Raw genomic sequence first — 20,824 nt, 5'->3', positions numbered from 1 at the left:
GAAAGGGAAAACCTGGCAGAGAAGGAGGAAGGGACTGCCGTACAGGGCGGGTTAGTGAGGTGCACTGAGCAATGGGGGTTGAATGAACGGTATCCACCCGCGAATGCAAAGAACAATAGCAACCGCAGAACGATCGAAGGAGTGACGAATGCAAATAAATCAACAGTTGGAGGCAGATCCCGACCCGAGGGGGAAGAGGATGAAGCATGGAAGCGCGACAAGACGACCCGCGCGAGCAGCAGCAGAAATGGCAGAAGCGCGAACGGGGGGATACGGAGACCACGTGACCGAGGACGGCGTGGGAAGAGCACGGGCCAAAGCGCTAGACCGGATCGGGCAATGGCGTTCACAACGCGGTCGGGATGCAGATGAGTCAGGAATAATGCCGGCCAGTGCACGACGATTCGGTCTAGCGGGCGCCACGAAACGCCCTCGGGTGTGCAGAGGAGCCAATCTGTCTGGCCACGATCGTCTGGGAAAGGTGGGAAAGGCTTGGCTGATCTAGCGACACGGTCCATCCATCGACCAGGATCCCTCGGGGGAAAAAAGCCAACACGAATGATGCGGGAGATGAGGGAGACGGTGCCACATTAAAGAGCGACATAACAAGGGCCAATAATATCAAACAGAAAGTGAAGAAAAAGAATTCAAAACAAAAATAAGATAAAGACTGACATCAAAACAAAATAATAATCTGAAAAAGATAAAAAAAAAAAAAAAAAAAAAAAAAAAGAGAGAGAGAGAGAGAGAGAAGAAAGCGAAATTGAACGTACCACGACAGAGAAACCCAGCTCTCCCCGTCTGCAACATCAACGTTGCTCTGTCGTCCAAAACCAATCCGATGGAATGGTGCACCGGGATTAAAGACGGGCACCGTCCGACTCGAGACGAAGAAAGACAGGACACAAAATCCAGAACTGATGATTAGACCCTTGCGTCGGATGTCTTGAAACCCGACGGACTGGGGAGCAAAATCTCGTCACGCCGCAGGGACGCCGGATGTGACAGCCGGAGATGATTCGGAACAAACAAATGTCCAGGAGAGGGAATGAATCCGAAGAAAGGTCGAAAGAGGGACTAATAATGAAGGAATCAGAATGGATGATGGAGGAGGTCCTCACTCGAATACTTTCATGGATCGTTTCCGTTGAGGTCGATAAAAAGGATGTTCAGGCCAGATGAGGAGAAAAGAAAGAGAGAACCTTGAATGGAGCCTGTGAGGAGGGAGGAGTCGTTGAGATGGGAGTCCCAGACTTTCCACCGCAGCAACTAGACTGAAAGAGGGAAGATGAAGTTGGAAGTGGATCCAGGAGTATCCATGGATGGAGAAATGGATTGATTGGGTTTGATGGATGGATGTTCAGTCTGGAAAAGGAAATCGATGCCAATGCCTGGGTGCCTGGGTGCCTGGGTGCCTGCACGCCTGCATGCCTGCATGCCTGCAGCAGGCTCGCCCCTCCGTGTCTGCCCCAGGCACCCACATCTGATTATCGAGATTTTCCCCTCCTTCTTTCTCCACCATTTTTTCGGTCGCCATACTTCTGTCTCCGGCATTCATGGATCACAACTCTCCTTCCAATTTATAACATCCGGTATTGTGTTGCATGAAGAGGACTACGTCTATCCATCTATCCACCCTTCTTCACCCTTTCCCCTTCTCGTCCGGTCGAATTTCCGCCGTCTCCACCGACCCCGCCGTCGTCCATCACCATGTCTCCCACCCCCGATCCTACCAATTTTGACTCGGCTCGCGAGGCGGTCCTGGTGCCGTCCGATGCGCCGCCTGAGGATGCCCGGGAAGTCAAGGGCGTCGACTTTGAACAGTATCAGGGTCGTGACATCACCGTGGCGGAGCTGGTGGACAACATGGAGTTCATGGGGTTCCAGGGCAGTGCCGTCGCCGAGGCCACCCGCATTGTCAACGAGATGGTAGGGAATGGCGTCCTCGTCCATTCTTCGTCAGGAAGAATGATTGGCTAACTGCTGTTGTGCTCGTGATTAGCGCGCCTATCGACACCCTGAAACGGGCGAAAAGACGACCATCTTCCTCGGTTACACCTCCAACCTCATCTCGTCCGGCCTCCGGGATACCCTCCGCTACCTCGTCCGTCACAAGCACGTGTCGGCCATCGTTACGACGGCGGGCGGCGTGGAGGAGGACCTGATCAAGTGTTTGGGGCCAACGTACATGGGGACCTTCGCGGCGCCCGGGGCGGGCCTCCGGGCCAAGGGGCTGAACCGGATCGGCAACCTCGTGGTACCCAACAAGAACTACTGCGCGTTCGAGGACTGGATCGTGCCCATCTTCGACCGGATGCTGGCGGAACAGGAGGCCGCCAAGCAGAAGGCGCGGGAGACGGGCAACGACGAGGACGAGCTCCACTGGACGCCGAGCCGAGTGACGGAGCGGCTGGGACGCGAGATCGACAACGAGGACTCGGTGCTCTACTGGGCGGCGCGCAACGGGATCCCGGTGTTCTGCCCGGCGCTGACGGACGGAAGTCTCGGAGACATGTTGACCTTCCACACGTTCCGATCGGACCCGCAGCGGCTGCGGATCGACGTGGTGGAGGACGTGCGACGGATCAACCTGATGGCCATGAAGGCGGCGCGGGCGGGGATGATCATCCTCGGGGGTGGGGTGATCAAGCACCACATCGCCAACGCGTGCCTAATGCGCAACGGAGCGGAACACGCGGTGTACGTGAACACGGGGCAGGAGTTCGACGGCAGCGACGCGGGGCGCGGCCAGATGAGGCGGTCAGCTGGGGAAAGATCAAGCCCAACGCCTCGTCAGTCAAGGTGTTTGCCGAGGCAACGGTGGTGGTGCCATTGATTGTGGCGGGGTCGTTTGCACGGGCGTCTGAACCGTCTGCGGAGGGATCTGGTCGTTAAACATGGTCTATAGAGATGATTCGGGTTGTACATAATTCCATTAACTAGAGGGACTATCCTTTTCTTCCATTCTCCTTATTTGTGATTTCTTTGTAATTTTATCTTTATCTTCTTCTTATTTTCCCTTTTCTCCAGTTCCTTTCCTATTCGGGTCCAGGGTCTCCGGGTCCCCCGTATGAAATGTCAAATATAGAACAGCCGAATAACCGAAGTGGGTCTGGAGGCGACCGGTGCCTCAGGCCGTGTGGAGACGGCCTAGACCGTTATCGATATTGAACATGGACATTGTATGAGCACCAATATCACCATGATCCCTGATACAATATAAGATGTATTTTCAATCTATATGATTCCATATTATATAACAGATACTATATCAGTAGAATATATATTAATGATCACCGCATCCGGTATCCGTACCCGCCAGGGGCAACCCGGCCTCGACACCTGAACCACCGGTTGGAACTGGCAGGATTTGCAGGCACCTCCTAAAACTGCCTCAGGTGGCAACTCCCCTGGGCCAATCACCGTTTTTCTGCCACCGCCGACCGATCCGCCCCAACCAGCGGTGTGCGCCTCATTCTCTTCTTTTTCTTCTCCTTCTCCCAACATGAGTTGTGAGACTTCTTTCTTTCGGTGAGAGATTGCATTTGTCTCGTGTACACTATCTGTCCTTCCTCTGCAGTCTTTGTGACCTTGCATGGTCATTGGCCTCGGATTGGATATCCTTCAATATCGCCATCCGATCGGTCGATCCCCAACCCTTCTGCCCTAACCCGCATCCGGCCTAGTGCGCCCCATCTTTTGGGCTGATAAGCCTAAGGCTGCCCCGTCTTATCTTCCTTGTTCTTCCTCTTCTTCTTCTTCTTCTTCTTCTCACACACACTCTCTCTCTCTCTTCTCATCTATCCTTCTTTTGTTCTGTTTATCCATTGTTTCGCTCCGGCCATTCTCGGACTCATCGTGGACCGGTCGACACATAGACCTCTCCGTCCTGGATCTATGTTAGGTTCCTAACCGCCGATCTGGGCTGTGTTGTTGACTCATTCCATCGCTCGTTGACTCACTTGTAGCCTGGCCCACGGTTGCCTAGAGTCATCGTATATATTAATTCTGCGTCCACTCCCTGGTCCATTGTCGTTCTTTTGCCAGAGTCTACATCCTTGCCGGAATCCACACCATGGATCCCCCGCAGGAACCACCCGTTGCGCTGCAGCAGGTGCCTCCCCCCATCACCCTCAATGCCGACAACCCCCCGCGGAGCCCACCCTGATTCTCGACACGGCCCCGGAGCCGTCGGTCGAGGAGACTCGGCCAGAGGCCCAGCCGCTGCCCGACTCCCAGGAGGCTTCCGGGGAGCAATCCCCCGCCGCCACCACCACCCCGCCCCGTCCTGCGCCCCCCGAGGTGGAGAATGCCTACTGGGCGGACATTGAGGAGGATACCTCCTTGCCCGACGAGGAAGAGATGAAGGAGATTGAGTCTGCCGCCGACGGGGACTACAGTGCCTACGAATGTGAGTATCAAGCTATCATCAGGCCTCCGACAGAACAACGCAGCTGCTGACCAGCTAGATCCGTACTGGGAGAAGAACTTCCACCCAGATCTCGACGATCCCGAGTACCGTCCCGTCGAGAAGGGCCGCATGACGTGGCGCATCAAGGGTGTACGTGGCACCAAGGATGCTCCCAACCGTGCCAAGATCATGCGCTCCCCACCCGCCTACATCGGCGGCTACTGGTGGACCATCAAATTCTTCCCGCGTGGTAACAATGTCGGCTCCCTGAGTATCTACCTCGAGTGCTCGCCCACCATGCCATCCGGCGACAAGACCTTGCCCGAGACCGACTTTGCGGTACGGCGCGGGCCCGCCGGCCAGCCGCTGGGCAAGGACGAGGAGGAAGTGTGCACCGCGCTGCCCCCGGCCGACCCGGCCTGGGTGGATACCTTCAAGGCCCAGTACCCCGCCGCCGCGAGGTGCGACGGGACGGGCCCCAAGACGTGGCGCGTCTCCGCCCAGATTGGCGTCATCCTCTACAACCCGGATGAGCCGCGCACCGGCTGGATGCAGTCGTCCTCCCACCAGTTCAACCCCCACAATCTGGACTGGGGCTGGACCAACTTCCACGGCCCCTGGGACCAGATCCACCGCCGTCAGCGCGGCCAGCGCCAGGCCCTCCTCCGCAGTGACACCTTGGCCTTCGACGCGTACATCCGCATCGTCGACGACCCCACCTGCTCGCTCTGGTGGCACGCCAGCGACTCCGAACCCACCTGGGACAGCCTGGGCCTGACGGGCTACCGGCCGTTGGGCGACTCGGTCATCAACCACAGCGCCGAGGTCGCCGGCCTGGCCAGCTGGCTGCACCTGGCCCCCTTCGGCCGCATCATCCAGCAGGCCAACGTGCTGGAACACCACACTAACGGCGTCGTGAGACCCAAGCCGCTGTGCGACGCCCTGCAGAAGTTCCTGTGGCAGCTGCGCGCCCGGGACCAGTCCCTGCAGTACGTCGACACCGACGCCATCACCTCGACCCTGCGCAATTTGCACGAGTACGCCGGGGACGTGTGCGAGTTCTGGGAGTCGCTCCGCCGGACCCTCCAGCTCGAGCTGGCCGGCACCGCCGCCGCCGACGACCTGGCGCGCCTCTTCGACTCCCCCGCACCGGCCGCTATCTTGCGGGACGCCCCGGAGCCGGCCGGCGGCATCCACACCCTCCCCCGCGAGGCCAACTCCCGCATCCGCGTGCCCGCCGACCAGGCCGCATCGACCCAGGAGGCGTTGCGGGGGTACCTGGGGGCGCAGCCGGGCCGCTGGGTCCTGCCCCCCGTCCTCCATGTCGAGCTGAACCGCCAGCGGTTGGACAAGGCGGCCCGCCAGTGGCGCCTGCTCTACAACCGCGTCGAACCCGACGAGGAGGTCGACCTGACCCCGTGGGTGCTCGAGGGCGAATGCGGCCGGTATGTGCTGTACGGCTACGTCGTACACCGTGGGCGCCGCACCTCGGGCAAGTTCTTCAGCATCCTGCGCCCGGGCGGGCCCGGTACGCGGTGGTTGGCATTCGACGACGGCAGCGACAACCGCGTGGAATGTCTGACCCGCAAGACGGCCTTTGGCCCACATTTGGGCCTCGACGCGTCACAGAAGCCCGACCACAAGACGGGCCACGACGTCGCCATCGCTGTCATGTACATCCGCGCCGATGTCGTCGACGAGTTCCTGCCGGGTCCCCAGGGCCCGTGGGAGACCTCCGCCGCGATGAAGACGTACTACGAGCAGGGCACCCCTCCGGTGCCGACGCCGGACGGGGCCCCGACACCGGACTCGGTGCCGGTGGAGGTATACACCATGCCCGAGTATGACCAGCTCGACAGCCTGTTCGACACGTACGACCTCATGGCGCAGGCCCAGTCGGCCGGTCGCGTCCAGCACCTAACGGTGCCGCGCGGCTCGACCCTGCAGGACCTGCGGAAGACGATCGCGGGGGGCCACTCCACCGACCCAGAGGCACCCCTGCGTCCGGAGCACGTCCGGCTGTGGCAGATCGGCCACACCCGTGAGCGGTTCGGACCAACGCTGGCCTTTTCGCGGGTCTCCGACCTCACCGCGACCGTGGACGGGTCGCTGGGCCCGGTGCGGTTCTGGATGCAGGTGGTGTCGGACGGCGACGCCAAGTACTTCGCCATGGCCGATCCCCGCGAGGCGGCGGTGGCCACGAACAAGGTGGAGGAGACCGTGCCGGAGCAGGCGGGCGCGGAGCCCGACCGGCCGTCGACGGGCAGCGCCGACGCGGCCTTTGCTAGCTCGTCCGGCACGGTGCCGCAACCGGTGGAGTCGTCGGATGACAGCGTCGTCAATGGGGTGGTTGACCCCACGGTCCGGGCGGAGCCCGCTGCGCCGGTTGAGGCGCCGGCCCGGCTGAGCCAAGTGCTCCGGCTGAGGCTGCGGCCCGGGCCGCATCCCCTGCCCCGGTCACCCCCTCCGCGGACCCTGCCCGCCAGGACTCTTTGACCGGCGACGCCGAGAATGACGCTGTCATCGCGGCCATCATTGCGTCCGATGTCCAGCAGTTGGACCCCGAGCCATCGGAGCCAGCTCCGGAGGCGGAGTTAGCGCCGGCACCCACACCCGCGCCGGTTGAGCCGGCCGCTCCCCGGCCGCACCGGCAGCTACTGAAGTCCCTGAAGCCCCCGAAGCCCCTGAAAGCCCCGACGCCCTTGAATCCCCTGAAGCCCCTGAAGCCCCCGAAGCCCCCTCGACGGATGAGCAGGCGGTGACCCTGCCGGTGGATCACGTCTATTACTTCATCCAGCTGTTCGACGTGGAGGCTCAGGCCCTGCGCACGGTGGGATCGTTCTTCTCGCAGAAGGAGGAGAACATCAAGAAGGCGCTGCGGAAGCACCTGCAGCGGCCGGTGACGAAAGACTTCCAGATCTGGCAGCGCGTAGAAGGCACGTCTGTGTCGACCGTTTCCTCACTGCAGACTTTCCAAGGCTTCGTACCGGACGGCACGTGCTTCATCGTGGGCGACAAGCTGGCCAAAGACCGCCGGTCACAACTCAACGAAGCCGGCCTCCTCACCAACCCAGACCACCTCGTGCGGTACCTCTGGGCGGCGGCGCGGCAGCACCCGACCAAGGCCTTCACGGGCCGCAAGACAGTCGACGCGTCGTTCACGACAGACTACTACAGCGGCGACTTCTGCAAGGGCTACCACCACGGCGTGGGCAAGCACGTGTCGGACACAGTCGTTACCTACGAGGGCGACTTCGTGCTAGGCAAACGTCACGGCCAAGGCCGCATGGAGTACCCCACGGGTGACACCTACGACGGCAGCTGGGCAGAGAACCAGTGCCACGGCCAGGGCACCTTCGTCGAGCACAAGACCGGTAACCGGTACGTGGGCGGATACAAAGACGGCAAGCGTCACGGCAAGGGCATCAGCTACTGGGAGGTAGCCGACGAGGAGATGGACCTGTGCCAGATCTGCTACAGCGAGGAGCAGGACGCGCTGTTCTACGACTGTGGACATGTGTGTGCTTGCGTGACGTGCGCGCGGCAGGTGGATTTGTGCCCGATTTGCCGGAAGAGTATCATCAGTGTCGTGAAGATCTACCGGACTTAGCTTCATTTTCATCTTTTGGTCGTTTTTCTTTTGCTCGTTTTGCATTTCGTTATTTCATTGCATTTTTCTATCATTTTTGGCTGGTTTGTTGGTTGTTGGTTGGTTGGTCTGGATATGGCATACCCGGATGTTAAGTTATGAGATATGATGATTTCGATTAATATGGCGCGAGACGCATACAATACTATTTAGAATTGAATTATTGGGTTGTTTCACATGGACTGACCTTTGCTAAGTTGATTCCGTCTATCGAACCATACAGAGGCTCCAACCTTTTAATAGATCATAGAGGGTATCTAGGTTGAAGTATCATGCATCAACTCTTCAGTCATATATACTACATCCACCAGCACCAGCACCACTCCTCAACTAACTATAAACAACGCAATAAATCCTACCCAGCATCGACAAAGAACCCCACATCAACCCCTCGAGTAAGATTCACCCCCCACAAGGCCCACACTCCTCCTCCTGACCCCCCTCAACAGCAAGCACCATCTCCTTAGCAGCCATCTCACAAAACTCCGCCATTCGCAGGTCTTTCATGGACAGTCCTTTGGGGACATGCGTTGTCCAGAGGACGGTGACAGAGCGGGCTTTCTATATAAAACTGTTAGAGATGTCTACTAGGTACACACTCATCTTTTTTCTACAAGTATATGGAAGGTTGGGGGGGGGGGGTAAAGGATGGACATACCAGTGTTAGCTCCGAGTGGTGATTTGCGCGTTTGCTCTTGATGGCGATGCAGTTTGCGTAGTCCTATCCACAATTAACTTCTTTCTTATTATATATATCTACATACATATACATATGTATGCATATATATATCATGTAGGTAATGGATGATGTACAAACCATAACTTTAGTATACGTGTTAAAGCGAAAATATTTCCTGATCGCATTGGCGTCGTCGTTGAGTTGCCAGCCTTGTTGGAGGAGGGTGTTCAGGAGTGGGTCTGCTTCAGCATGATCGGTTCCTTCGGACCATTGGGCTGCATTGGTTGAAGCCATTGTGTTACAGTTCAGTTGTCTGAATCGTGGGGAAGAAGTGTAGTGAGGAACAGGTAGTTTGTTTTGCGTGCCGAGATTAGGAGGTCGATAGGACCCATACGTCATCGGGGTCTATCCTCTATTGGCGCGGGCAGGTCCCGCTTTAACCCACCACGGAATCAGTCCACTCCATATTATGATATTATGTCCACATTATTATACTATGTATGGGCTATGGATACTTCCCAACCAGTCAAGCCACGGCAATGGGATGGCCCTCCGTGTTGAACACAAACTCGTTCTTCCCCCGCTGTACCTGCCACGCCGCGTCCTCCGACTGCGCCAGGTACGCGTACTTCATGACTTCCGCGAACAGGAAACTCTCCTGGTTGTCATCTTGACCCCCGCCGTTCGCCGCGTTGACGTTCTTCAGTCCCGCAAACCCCGACTTGGTGCGGCAGTACCGGTTGATCGACTCGAACGCCTTCCACACCCAGTCGCGGTACTTCTCCTCGCCTGTGAGACGCCACGCGTAGTAGAAACTCTCCATCACCTCGGGCCGCAGGATGTACGCCCCGCTGACGACGTAGAAGCCCGCCCGCTCGTACAACTCCTTCTGGTTGGACGGCACCTTCTTGGCATCCCAGCCAAACTGCTCGGGCCCGATGCCCGTCAGTGTCTCGGTGTAGGTGGTGTGGCAGGCGTTCACCAGATCCAGACCGAACTGAATAAAGTCCTCCCGATCCAGTAGCGAACCCCCCAGCAGGAAGCTGCCCCCATCAAAGCAGGTCAGATGCTGGGACGTCAGCCCCAACTTCCCGTTGTCGGACGAGGCCAAGAACGTGAGGTCCGGACGCGACTCCGGGTGCGAGGCGAGGTGCTTCATGGTCGACTCAGCGGCCACCACCCAGCGGTCCTTGTATTTGGCGAACCGCTCGGGGTCGTACACGTACATCTTGATCAGATACTCGTAGAAGGAATCGTCGCCGCCGTTCCAGCTGACGCGCCCGTCGGCAAAGGTGCCGTTCTCGATGTAGATGCCGTTGCCCACCAAGCCCGGGAAGGGCTCCCCCTTGGCGGGTTTGGGGTCCAGGAGGTACGACTCGGCCTTCTGGCTGAGGCGGGCGTACTGCGCGTCGCGGGTCAGATCCGACAGGCGCGTCCACTCCATGACCAAGGTACCCGTGACGGCCAGACCGTTGGTGGTGGACCCGTCGTTGCTCTTTTTGTTGATATTAATATTATTGTAGGGGACGCCGGACGGGGTGTCAAAGGCGAACTTGAGAATATCGGCCAGGGTACGGGACTGGGTCAGCAAGGCATCGATCTTCTTCTGGTCCTTGACCAGCCCCTTGGCGGGGCCCTTCAGGAGATCGTAGCCGGACAGCATGCCACCAAGGTAGCGGATGGTGGTTTCAAACAGGCTGACCTCGTCGTCGGTGTGGGAGAAGTCGATCGTCGGGATAAAGTCGAGAATCTCGTTGACGATGGTCTCGTTGCCCATGACGATCGCGGTGGACAGGGCGTCCACCGCGGAGGCACCCCAGCCATTGCGGGAGTCGCCGTGGCCGTTGCTGACGGGGTGCAGTTCATCGTGGGGGAAGGCGTACTTCCGGTATCCATCCCAGGCGTGGGAGAAGGCCCCGCGGACGACATCGGCGCGCGAGGGCTCCCGGCGAATCGCATGTTGTGCGGGCAGGCCCCAGACCGGAACGGCCAGCAGGGCCGACAGATAGGCGAAATGCATAATACAAAAGAATGGCCTTGCACAAAGTCCAGAGAAGGAAGGGGTGGTACAAATAAAGTAAATAAAACGAATGACAGCCTCGGCGAGGCGGAAGTGATTATATAGTCGATCAGACGATCGGAGGGGAAGAGAGCGACACGGTCAGCCAAGACCTAAAGAGGGGAAATGAGGGACTGCTGGATAGACGGACGGGAAGAGAAGAAGAGTAGGATAGGAGAGAAGAGGAAAAGAGGAGAAAAAGAGGAGAAAAAGAAGGAAGCAGGAACGAGGATAGGTCGGTTGAGCCTGGGAACTCAGGCAGGATTGCAGCCTTGATCACCCGATCAGGCAAGGCCAGTCGATCTGGACGCGATGATTGGTCGAATGGGGGGGAAGTATGCATGGGGCGATGCAGGGGATCAATCCTGTACATCTGAAGTCGGACTGTTGTTGTGGTATTGAGGACTTGGATAGTTCAGTCAGGAACACCGTCGATATGTTTCAAATGGTCCAATTCAAGTATCAAACACATCAAGACTGAAGTATACTGGATCATCAGTTCGGGTCACTCTGGGCCGCTCAAAGCAGATGACCTGAGGCAGCTGCAGTCGCGGGCACAATTAGTCAGATGATATGCTCCATCATCTCCCCTGATTTGTGCAGAGCATCCATGTCGACATGCATCCTCTTACTGCCCAAACTGTCAGGCAGCCTTGTTGGATATCATCTCGTTGATTCTTCTGTTCGACCTCCACCACAGTGTTCATCTCTCCACTGATAGTTCCGGTCACAGCCCGGTGGAGACGGAACTCATCGACTAAGACCGTCCTCGATCAGATCAGCTAGGTACTAGTGCGTCAATAACGCCGATTAGTCTCCCCACTTGGTGTGTTTGTGCTGATAGTCTCTTCCATCAGATCCCAATCCAGCACCAGAAGGATCGAGGAAGGAATGGAGAAGGAAGAGAAGAAAGGAGGAAAGCGTGAGACGATCAGCATGGCGGGAATGCGCTAGTCCCGAAGCGGAAGGGTCGGCATCACGCATCTCGCTGCCTTAGGCTCCAACGGTCTAACCCGATCCGGCAATTCCTCTTGGCACTCGGGTTTGCACCGTTTGTCGATCGTCCCCCGCGATGACTCTTTTGACTCTTTCGGCTGTCCACTTTTGCTTCATCTTCCCCGTCTTCCTCCTCTCCATCTCGCCCTCATTGAAGTCTCGCCTCGGTTTACTTTGTCCCCAATCTTCCCTGCTGTCAACCCCACCCCCGGGGACTCACCATGTCCGTCCCCTTCATTGTCCAGGTTGACCCGAGTCAACCCCCACTCGACCCCGCCTCCGCCAATGGCCTCACTTTGAATCAAATCGCCTACTTCGGGCGAGTCCTCATCAAGGTCGACACTCGGGAGCAGGCCGAAGAGTTCATTCGTCGTCATGTCCGCAGCCTAGACGTCTACGCCGACGCCACCGCCATCCCTCAGACCGCCGACCTCGTCGATATCCTCAATGCCGGTGCCGCCAAGATCTTCATCACCCTCGGCCAGTTGCAGGCCCTGACCCAGGAACAGTCCGTCCCGGCCGATCGCTTGGTCGTCCAATACTCCGGCAAGGACGAACTGGAGGTCTTCCAGCGCTGGGTCAGCGAGGACGCCAGCCGCAAGGAAGCCGGCCTCTCCACCAACGACCCCCAGGTGGAGTTCACCGCCCTGGCGGAGAAGCTGGGTGTCAGTCTGGAGACGCAGAGCCTCTACCGGACCTACACATCGCCCGTCACGGAGGAGGGCCTGCGGGACACCATCACGCAAGGCGGCGTCAGCATCATCCCGGCCGACGCCCTCACCCTCGACCAGCGCAACCCCGCCGGCAAGATCGTCGCCTCCGCTCTCGTCTCCTTCCGCGCCGTCCGCACCAGCGACAATGGCCTGTACGCCACCACCGTCATTGACGCCCGCGGCGTCTGCTTGGGCCTGGTCTGGAGCAGCGACGAGAGTATCTCCGAGGCCCTGCGCACCGGCACCGGCGTTTACCAGAGCCGCAAGCGGGGCCTCTGGTACAAGGGCCAGTCCAGCGGCGACGTCCAGGAGCTGATCAGCGTCGGCTTTGATTGCGACTCCGACTGCCTGGTCTTCGTCGTCAACCAGGTCGGTCGCGGCTTCTGCCACCTGGGCAGGGCCAGCTGCTTCGGCCCCTACAACGGCCTCTCGCGTCTGCAAAAGACCCTGCAGGCCCGCAAGGCCGACGCGCCCGCCGGCTCGTACACGGCCCGCCTGTTCAACGAGCCCAAGCTCACCCAGGCCAAGATCATGGAAGAGGCCGACGAGCTGTGCCGCGCCACTACCCCCGAGGAGGTCGCCTTCGAGGCCGCTGACCTGTTCTACTTCGCCCTGACCCGCTGTGTCGCCGCCGGGGTCAGCCTCGAGGACGTCGAGCGCAACCTGGACCTCAAGAACTTGAAGGTGAAGCGGCGCAAGGGCGACGCCAAGGGTCCCTGGGCCGAGAAGCTCGGCGTCAACCAGTCCCAAGCAGCGACCCCGGCCCCCGCCCCGCCCCGCCAAGGAAGAACAGCCCCCGCCGACGGCCGGATCGAGATGACCCGCGTCGTCACCGCGAGCACGCCGGCCACCGTGGTGGCGGACCACCTCAAGCGCCCGTCGCAGAAGTCCAACGACGCCATCGTCGGCCTCGTGCGCCCCATCGTCCAGGACGTCCGCGACGGCGGCGATGCGGCCGTGCTCAAGTACACCCACAAGTTCGAGAAGGCCACCTCCTTAACGTCCCCCGTGCTGCGCGCCCCCTTCCCGGACTCGCTCATGCAGCTGTCGCCCGAGACCCAGGCGGCCCTCGACGTCAGCATCGACAACATCGCCAAGTTCCACAGCGCCCAGCAGGGCGGCAACGAGGCCCTCAGCATGGAGACTATGCCCGGCGTGGTGTGCTCGCGGTTCTCGCGCCCCATCGAGCGCGTGGGCCTGTACATCCCCGGCGGCACGGCGGTGCTGCCGTCGACGGCCATGATGTTGGGTGTCCCGGCCATGGTGGCGGGCTGCCAGAAGATCGTGCTGGCGTCGCCGCCGCGCACCGACGGCAGCGTGTCGCCCGAGATCGTGTACGTGGCGCACAAGGTGGGCGCCGAGAGCATCGTGCTGGCGGGCGGCGCGCAGGCCGTGGCGGCCATGGCGTACGGCACCGAGAGCGTTAGCAAGGTCGACAAGATCCTGGGGCCGGGCAACCAGTTCGTGACGGCGGCCAAGATGCTGGTGGCCAACGACACGTCGGCGGGCGTCAGCATCGACATGCCGGCGGGGCCCAGTGAGGTGCTGGTCATCGCGGACCGACAGGCGAACCCGGCGTTCGTGGCCTCGGACCTGCTGAGCCAGGCGGAGCACGGCGTGGATTCGCAGGTGATCCTCATCGCGATCGACCTGGACGAGGCGCAGCTGCAGGCGATCGAGGACGAGGTCGACCAGCAGGCGCACGCCCTGCCCCGGATGGACATTGTCAAGGGGTCGCTGGCGCACTCGGTGACGTTCGTGGTGCGCGACCTGGCGGAGGCGATGGCGCTCAGCAACCAGTACGCGCCGGAGCATCTGATTTTGCAGATCGAGAATGCCGAGGCAGCCGTCGAGCAGGTGCAGAATGCCGGCAGTGTGTTCATCGGCGCGTGGACGCCGGAAAGCGTCGGCGACTACTCGGCGGGTGTGAACCACTCTCTCCGTATGTTCCCTCCTCCCTCTTCACTTCGTGACCTAGGCTAATCCAACTAATGTAGCAACCTACGGCTACGCCAAGCAGTACTCGGGCGTCAACCTGGGCTCGTTCCTCAAGCACATCACCAGCTCGAACCTGACGGCGGAGGGTCTGAAAGGCCTCGCCAAGACGGTGGAGCAGCTCGCCGGGGTGGAAGGACTGGAGGCGCACAAGCGGGCAGTCAGCATCCGTGTCGCCCACATGCAGTAATCGCGATTGAATTTTTATTTAATATACCAGATAGATTAGTAAAAAAAAGTGGTATCGTGAACTTTTCTATAAACATGGGGGTACTAGCTATGCAATCACTTCTTCCGCTCGCGGATCTTCCACTTAATGCCATTCTTGTTCGTGCCGCCGACGATGTTGTCCATGCGGCCACGCTGCCAGTCCAGCTCACGCTCGGCGGCCGTGATATCCGCGTACTGCTTGCGCAAGCCAGCCAGCTTGGTCTGGCGGGCCTCCGCAGCACGCTTCTTGAGCTTGCGCGCACGTCGCTTGTCGACCAGCGCCTGACGCTCCGCCAGGAGCTGCTTCTGCGATTTCTTCTTCGGAGCCTCCCCACCCATTATCTCATCCTCATCCTCATCCGACGCATCCTCATCCCGTAAGCGCTTCTTGCGCAAAGACTTCTGCTCTTTCCGATCATCCGCATAAACGACCTTCTTCTGCTGCTGCAAACTCCGCTTCTTCTTCGAAGCCGGCGCATCATCGAGATCGAAATCCTCAAAATCCGACTCATCATCCCCCCCCTCCTCCTCACTATCCTCCTCCCCCAGTTTCTCCCCAAACGACCCCTGCAGCCGCACCTCCTCCTCCAACCTCTCCATCTGCCTCCTTACCCTCTCCCCAACAGTCCGCAAGTACCCCGCATCCTGCGTCTTATAGAGCTTAATCGCATCGTGGCTGAGGCCCCTCGCGGCAGCTGAATCGCGGCCGCCGACGCCACCACCGTGTTTCCCCTGGCGGGAGGAGACCATGCCGAAGGCGAATTCATCGGGGTTGCGGTCGTGGGCTTTTTCTTGGAGGCGCTTGATCTGGGCTTTTTTGGTGTTGTAGTCTTTTGCGCGGAGGGAGTAGTCCTATTTTACAGAGTATTAGCCTAGGTCCAAGATACCTGCTGAAGCAGGGTAAATAGCAGAAGAGAAGAGAGAGGGAAGTACCTTGTGCTTTTCCAGAATTCCCCATTTTTCGCGGCCGGCGAGCTGGCCTCGCTCGCGATGCTGGCGCCGTTGAACGGCGTTGCGCATGGTACTCATTTTGAATTTTTCTTTTCCTTCTCCCTTTTTCTTTTCTGTCGTTTTCTTTCCGTCGTTGTATTTATTTGAAGAAAAGCGTTGGGGGTGTTGTGAGGTGGATGTAAAAAGTAACAAAGTGACGGATGAAAAGTCGGATCGGCAGTACTGAGAGAGGAAGAAGGTCAGTCGGTGTCGGCCAATCCACCTCCGCTCGAACTTTCAACCGCAACTCCAACATTACTCCACAACGACAACATCACGTCCACCACGACACAATACCACTACAATTACTTCAAATAAAGAATGATCTACAGTCATCGATAATCAACAATCGCATCCCGAACAATTACCCTCCCCCACCACCTCACCACCACACCACCACCACTACCACCGGTATCACTACCACGCAAGACAACCATAACCATGTCCACAAACACAGCAGAGGGTGCCTCCACCCCAGCACCAACAAAAGCCTACAACCTGCGCAATCCAATGCCGCTCTCCGCAGCGCAGGAAACAGAAGTCAAGCAGATGTTCTACAAGCGCGTACGGAGCCACTGCGCGGATGAAATCAAGGGTGTGTATCTTCTTCTTTCCAACTCTACCTCCTACCTACCACGTTACCCCCCCTTCCCGCTAGCCTCAATAAAAGCAAAGAGTACTAATCGTGAGGTGATAGCATTCGCTCAATGCGCCGTCAACCGCACAATAACAGCAACATGGCTCTGCCGGAGCGAGCGCCTCGCCATGAACGGGTGTATGCTGGAGCACGCGAAGCCCGAAGAGGAAGACCGCGCGCGGGAGGAATGGTTCGCGACGCATGGGGAGCGGCGTCGGAAGAAGGAGGAGGAGACGAGGAGGGTGGAGGCTAGGCGGGCGGAGGTGATTCGGTTGATGAGGGAGGATGAGGAGAGGCAGAGGCTTGCTGCTGCTTCCAAGTGATTTGTAGGGTGATCGGGGGTCTTTTATGTGTTTACTGATGTTGGGTTGGCGTTGCGTCTGTTTTACGTATGTGCATGTATAGTATTCTTACAGGTTCGACTGTATATTATCATCTTACTACTCCGCACTCTGAAGGGATTGTCTGATAATGACCGTAAATACGTCCAAACGCCAACTCCATCCATGCAATTAAAGATGCTAAACATCAGTCATATCGCGATCTCCATCGCCATCGCCATCGCCATCCTGATCTTGATCTTGATCCCCCCGCTCATCCCCACCCGGCCCAAACACATCCTCCATCTTGCCATCCTCGTCCTCGTCCCCATCCTCACCTTCTCCCTCTCCCTCCCCATCCTTCCCTCTCCCTCTCCCTCCCCAACCAGCGAAAACTCCTCCTCCCCCTCACTCTCCCACTCCTCCTTCATGTCCCACCCAGTCCCAGTCAAACAGAACCTCTCCGGCGGCAACCTCATGCCCCCGACGAGCAAACTCTGATTCGCGCCCTGCGCGCCCTTCGCCTGCGCCGCATTCTCATCCTCAAACGCCCTCCGCGCCCCCGGCAACGCAACCCTATTCCTCTCCCCAGCGACATCCATCAGGAACTCCTTCGGCAGGCCCGTCTGGAACTGATAGTGCAGTCGCGAAGCAATACTCAGTCGCAGCGCGGGCAGCGTCACACTATTCACCTCAGCAGTCTGGCCGACCCCACCCTTAGAGGACGTCGTAACGCTATCGGTGACACCCGCGTAGCCCTCCGTCGCGAGATGAACCGCATCCTGCAGCACGCCGGAAGTATATCGGTACGCGAAATCAAGAAGCTGCAGCGGGACGCGCTCCTGGTAAGACGTAACGCCTAGAGAAGACAGGAGCATGTGGATGAGGCGGATGTCGCGCGGGCGGCGCGACTTGCCGCTGTCTTTGAGGGAGGTGGGTGGGATGGGGGTTGGTTGGTTGTTTGCGGGGGTGGCGGTTGCGGAGGCATTGATTTGGATGGGGTGTGAGGGTTGTTGATGGGTGGTGGGTTGTGAGGGTTGTTGGGATTGGGATTGCGATTGCGGTTGTGATTGCGATTGTTGCGCGTTGTTGGAGGAGGATGGTTCGGCGGGGGGTGTTAGGGGTTGTTGGTTTGCTGGGCCTGGAGAGGCCATTGCGAGGAGTATGTGGGTTGTTCGCGGATAGTTTGGGGTGTGTTATTGTATTCGGGTGGTCTGGTTCGGATGTATTCAGGGCGATCGCGAGTGAGTTGACTGAAGTGGAGATGAAGATGAAGATGAGATGTTGAGATGAACGAACTGAGGTGGATTCTGCCGCCGCTAACCGATAGCGAAGGCGGTGAATACTACTCTATCATACTATACATGGTAGAGACGAGACTGGTATAACAGAAAGGTATATTCCAATGCAGCAATTTAAATAAACCATATGTACTATTATCTATGTCTATCCACAACGCCTTGCTATGCGATATATATTACTCACTCTATCGACGGCACCGGCTTCACGGTGTCGTCCCTGTCGTCCAGCGTAGTCGCCTCCATCGACTCGGTCAGGTAGCTGGCGCCGAGGTCTTCATCCTCGCTCAAGTCTCCGTCGGACTCGTCTTCGTCGTCGCCTTCATCATCCTCGTCCTCATCCAGCTCATCGTCATCCTCTCCCTCGATATCGTCGTCATCCGCCCCCTCCTCCTCGTCTTCCTCCTCTTCCTCGTCGTCATCGTCATCCTCGTCGTCGTCTTCATCCGGTCCAGGCCCGTCGTCCTCGCCCTCACTATCCGTACTGGAAAAGTCATCCAGATCCGGCGGCGGATCCCGCCAGTACGTAAAATCCGTGTACTCCTCGCCGCCCGCCTGCACCAGCAGACTCGTAGGCGGGAAGAAGTGGTCCAGCAGCTCCTGCATCGACACGTAGCTGCTCTTGTACTTGGTCAGACTCAGCAGATCCAGCGACACCTCCGCGTTCGAGTTGATCGTGAAGATCCGGCTCGACGGGATGTTCACCGACCGATAGCTCAGCGCGTCCGTCAGCCGGTTGCCGAACCCGGCGTAGAAGGGGTTCTCTTTCCCGTTGAACAGCCCCAAGATATCCCGCAGACAGGCCATCTTGAACACCTCCGGCTTGCGCAGGTAGATCTCGCGCCGCAGCGCCGCCATGGTGCGGTCCGGGCTCATGATCACCGGCCCCTTGGGCAGCCGGTACCCGTCCTGACACACCCCGTACAGGTAGGTCCGCGTCGTGTCCGCCTGCCCCACCGACCGACTAGTCAGGTACATGACGTTGTACCCGTTGTTGATGATATCGGTGAACAGCTTGGCCACCCCGGCGTGGGTCCAGTCGCGCCCGATCATGTTGAGCACGTGGCCCAGGGCGTCCGACTTGGTGATGGTCCCGTCGATGTCGGAGATCACCAGCGGCGTGTTGCCGTTCCACAGGTACATGGACGCCGTGCACGTCGCCTTGTTGACGCTGAACGACATCTCGTTGGCCCCCGGCTTCAGATTCAGCGCCTTGAGCTGGTCGCTGGTCAGCCGCAGCGTCTTGGCGTAGTTGCGCGTCTCGCCCGGCACGGGCGACTGCGGTGGCGTCGGGAATCCGGGTTGCACATCCGACTGCGTGCGGAGGTGCCGCGGCCCCAGGCTCTGGTGGAGGGGCTGGTCGCTGTCGCTGTGGTAGCCGGGGTCCGACACGGCGTTCTCGCTCAGCGCCGAGCTGGGTCGCATCACGTTGAACGTTGCCCGTCGATCAGCCGCCTCCTTGGCTTCTTCGCTGCTGTAGATCCACAGGTTCCCGTGTTCGTCGGCCCCAATGAGCGCTCCGATGTCGTAGTTGCCCTCCAGCTCCTCCGCCAGGATCTTGCGCGCGACCACCTCGGCGCGCAGCGCATTCTCCTCGTTGCTCTTGTAGCCGGTCATGTCGAGCATGAGGTCGCCCGTGTCGGTCACGTGCGACGGGATGTTGGAACCGGACAGTTTCTTGGACAGCGACACGGCGCGCGACACGGCTTCCTCGGGGGACAGCGGTGGGGGGCTGCACGGACGGTCCTGGCTGGTCTCGTCGTCGCTGGCGACCCTGGGGTCCGTCAGCGGCGTGCCGTAGGTGAGGTCCGCCACGCTGTCGCGACGGGGGCGGCGCGTAGGCGCGATGAAGTCGTCCAACATCGTGCGGCCCGCCTTGCCGGGGCCGTCGTCAAACGGCCGGCCGATCGTCGTCTCGTCGGGCGATCGGGATAGGGGGGTAATGGCACCTATGGTACGTCAGTACAAACGGTCTGTGTCCGACCGGAGGAACGCAGATCATACCCAAATCACTGGTCGCCCGGGTCGCCCGCGATAGGATCGGAAGATCGGTAGATTTGTCGTCCAAGGGGTCCACCGCCGGGCGATCGAGATCCAAATACTCGGGCTCCTGCAAGGTCGACGAGAGATTATCTTCGCTACGGGTCCTCGGACTGGCGGCGGGCGACACCAGCGGCGACGTCTGCAGCGAGGCGGGGATGCGCTCGTTCGTCTCGAAGACGAAGAAGGCCTCGCCGCCCTCGCCAAGTTTCATGGAATAGTCTTGTTTGGCCCCATTCACGTTGAACTCGACCTGCTCTGTTTAGCGCGGGGATTCGCGGCGGACATCGGATGTCGTACCTTCTTTTCATACGGACGGAGGAGGGAGAATTTTCCGAAGCGGACGTGGAACGGCGAACAGGCGAGTGTTCCTACATCTGGTCAGTTCTATCCTTTCGCCCCGATCTGAGAGAGGGTACATACCATCTTCCTGCTCGATGACAATCACGTCGATGGCCCCACTCAAGGTGGCCGGATTGATGGAGTTCCAGGTCTTGGAGACGGAGCCACTGATACTTCGCACGTACTGCATGGTGGCGGAAGACCGTCGATCGGACAGATGGGAAGCGTGAAGGGTTGTTGAAGGAAATCGGGGTAGGAAGTGGCGCCTACATACGGCCCATGTGACAGCGGCCGAGACACATGCGGAGAAGGATTGAGCTGGTCGTCTCAATGGGAACTGTCTAGTGTCAAGTGTCTAGTGTCCGAGTGGTCACTGTTGAGACAAACGAGATCACAACGAAGGGGAACGAGTGAAAGTGACACAAAGAAGCCACAGATCGACAGTATTGACCAGAAGAAAATACAGAAAATAGGAGAAAGGAGAA

General features: G+C 59.0%; 10 protein-coding genes across 10 annotated transcripts; 5 read left to right on the top strand and 5 right to left on the bottom strand.

The window, feature by feature from the left end:
• The first annotated feature begins 1,265 nt into the window (after positions 1–1,265).
• Positions 1,266–2,060, top strand: P168DRAFT_99095 (uncharacterized protein). Its single transcript, XM_024842265.1, has one exon. The coding sequence runs from the start codon at positions 1,349–1,351 to the stop codon at positions 1,931–1,933; it is 585 nt and encodes a 194-aa protein (XP_024696226.1). The 5' UTR covers positions 1,266–1,348; the 3' UTR covers positions 1,934–2,060.
• P168DRAFT_288087 (deoxyhypusine synthase) lies at positions 1,932–3,201 on the top strand. Its single transcript, XM_024836709.1, has 2 exons — positions 1,932–2,704; positions 2,734–3,201. Exons 1-2 carry the CDS (start codon positions 2,189–2,191, stop codon positions 2,893–2,895), a joined length of 678 nt encoding a protein of 225 aa, XP_024696225.1. The 5' UTR covers positions 1,932–2,188; the 3' UTR covers positions 2,896–3,201.
• Positions 3,202–4,272: 1,071 nt separating this feature from the next.
• On the top strand, positions 4,273–8,242 carry P168DRAFT_338665 (putative MATH and UCH domain protein). Its single transcript, XM_024841766.1, has 4 exons — positions 4,273–4,411; positions 4,470–6,823; positions 6,898–7,004; positions 7,103–8,242. The coding sequence occupies exons 1-4, from the start codon at positions 4,363–4,365 to the stop codon at positions 8,019–8,021; spliced, it is 3,429 nt and encodes a 1,142-aa protein (XP_024696224.1). The 5' UTR covers positions 4,273–4,362; the 3' UTR covers positions 8,022–8,242.
• Positions 8,243–9,033, bottom strand: P168DRAFT_325012 (4a-hydroxytetrahydrobiopterin dehydratase; the record flags this gene model as incomplete). The annotated part of the gene is made up of 3 exons (XM_024840939.1): positions 8,243–8,621; positions 8,719–8,781; positions 8,878–9,033. The coding sequence occupies 3 exons, from the start codon at positions 9,031–9,033 to the stop codon at positions 8,463–8,465; spliced, it is 378 nt and encodes a 125-aa protein (XP_024696223.1). The 3' UTR covers positions 8,243–8,462.
• Positions 9,034–9,265: 232 nt separating this feature from the next.
• Positions 9,266–10,759, bottom strand: P168DRAFT_231124 (glycoside hydrolase family 47 protein; the record flags this gene model as incomplete). Its single annotated transcript, XM_024833267.1, has 1 exon — positions 9,266–10,759. The coding sequence occupies one exon, from the start codon at positions 10,757–10,759 to the stop codon at positions 9,266–9,268; it is 1,494 nt and encodes a 497-aa protein (XP_024696222.1).
• A 1,040-nt stretch (positions 10,760–11,799) lies between these two features.
• On the top strand, positions 11,800–14,745 carry P168DRAFT_325010 (histidine biosynthesis protein HIS4). The gene is made up of 2 exons (XM_024840938.1): positions 11,800–14,449; positions 14,505–14,745. Exons 1-2 carry the CDS (start codon positions 12,016–12,018, stop codon positions 14,690–14,692), a joined length of 2,622 nt encoding a protein of 873 aa, XP_024696221.1. The 5' UTR covers positions 11,800–12,015; the 3' UTR covers positions 14,693–14,745.
• On the bottom strand, positions 14,727–15,857 carry P168DRAFT_302516 (rRNA-processing protein UTP11). Its single transcript, XM_024838665.1, has 2 exons — positions 15,646–15,857; positions 14,727–15,564 (listed from the first exon to the last, which is right to left on the bottom strand). Exons 1-2 carry the CDS (start codon positions 15,739–15,741, stop codon positions 14,788–14,790), a joined length of 873 nt encoding a protein of 290 aa, XP_024696220.1. The 5' UTR covers positions 15,742–15,857; the 3' UTR covers positions 14,727–14,787.
• A 98-nt stretch (positions 15,858–15,955) lies between these two features.
• On the top strand, positions 15,956–16,770 carry P168DRAFT_325008 (uncharacterized protein). Its single transcript, XM_024840937.1, has 2 exons — positions 15,956–16,297; positions 16,400–16,770. The coding sequence occupies exons 1-2, from the start codon at positions 16,144–16,146 to the stop codon at positions 16,660–16,662; spliced, it is 417 nt and encodes a 138-aa protein (XP_024696219.1). The 5' UTR covers positions 15,956–16,143; the 3' UTR covers positions 16,663–16,770.
• A 101-nt stretch (positions 16,771–16,871) lies between these two features.
• P168DRAFT_325007 (putative transcription initiation factor TFIID, 31kD subunit) lies at positions 16,872–17,905 on the bottom strand (the record flags this gene model as incomplete). The annotated part of the gene is made up of 1 exon (XM_024840936.1): positions 16,872–17,905. Exon 1 carries the CDS (start codon positions 17,811–17,813, stop codon positions 16,872–16,874), a length of 942 nt encoding a protein of 313 aa, XP_024696218.1. The 5' UTR covers positions 17,814–17,905.
• A 162-nt stretch (positions 17,906–18,067) lies between these two features.
• On the bottom strand, positions 18,068–20,801 carry P168DRAFT_264644 (putative lipin Smp2). The gene is made up of 4 exons (XM_024834868.1): positions 20,421–20,801; positions 20,298–20,368; positions 19,962–20,250; positions 18,068–19,906 (listed from the first exon to the last, which is right to left on the bottom strand). The coding sequence occupies exons 1-4, from the start codon at positions 20,527–20,529 to the stop codon at positions 18,141–18,143; spliced, it is 2,235 nt and encodes a 744-aa protein (XP_024696217.1). The 5' UTR covers positions 20,530–20,801; the 3' UTR covers positions 18,068–18,140.
• Between the last annotated feature and the right edge of the window lie 23 nt (positions 20,802–20,824).

The sequence above is a fragment of the Aspergillus campestris genome, assembly GCF_002847485.1.
Source record: "Aspergillus campestris IBT 28561 chromosome Unknown P168scaffold_2, whole genome shotgun sequence".
NCBI classification, from domain to species: Eukaryota; Fungi; Ascomycota; class Eurotiomycetes; order Eurotiales; family Aspergillaceae; genus Aspergillus; species Aspergillus campestris.
Note: the sequence above shows the minus strand (reverse complement) of the source record. Positions and strands in the feature narration are given on the sequence as shown.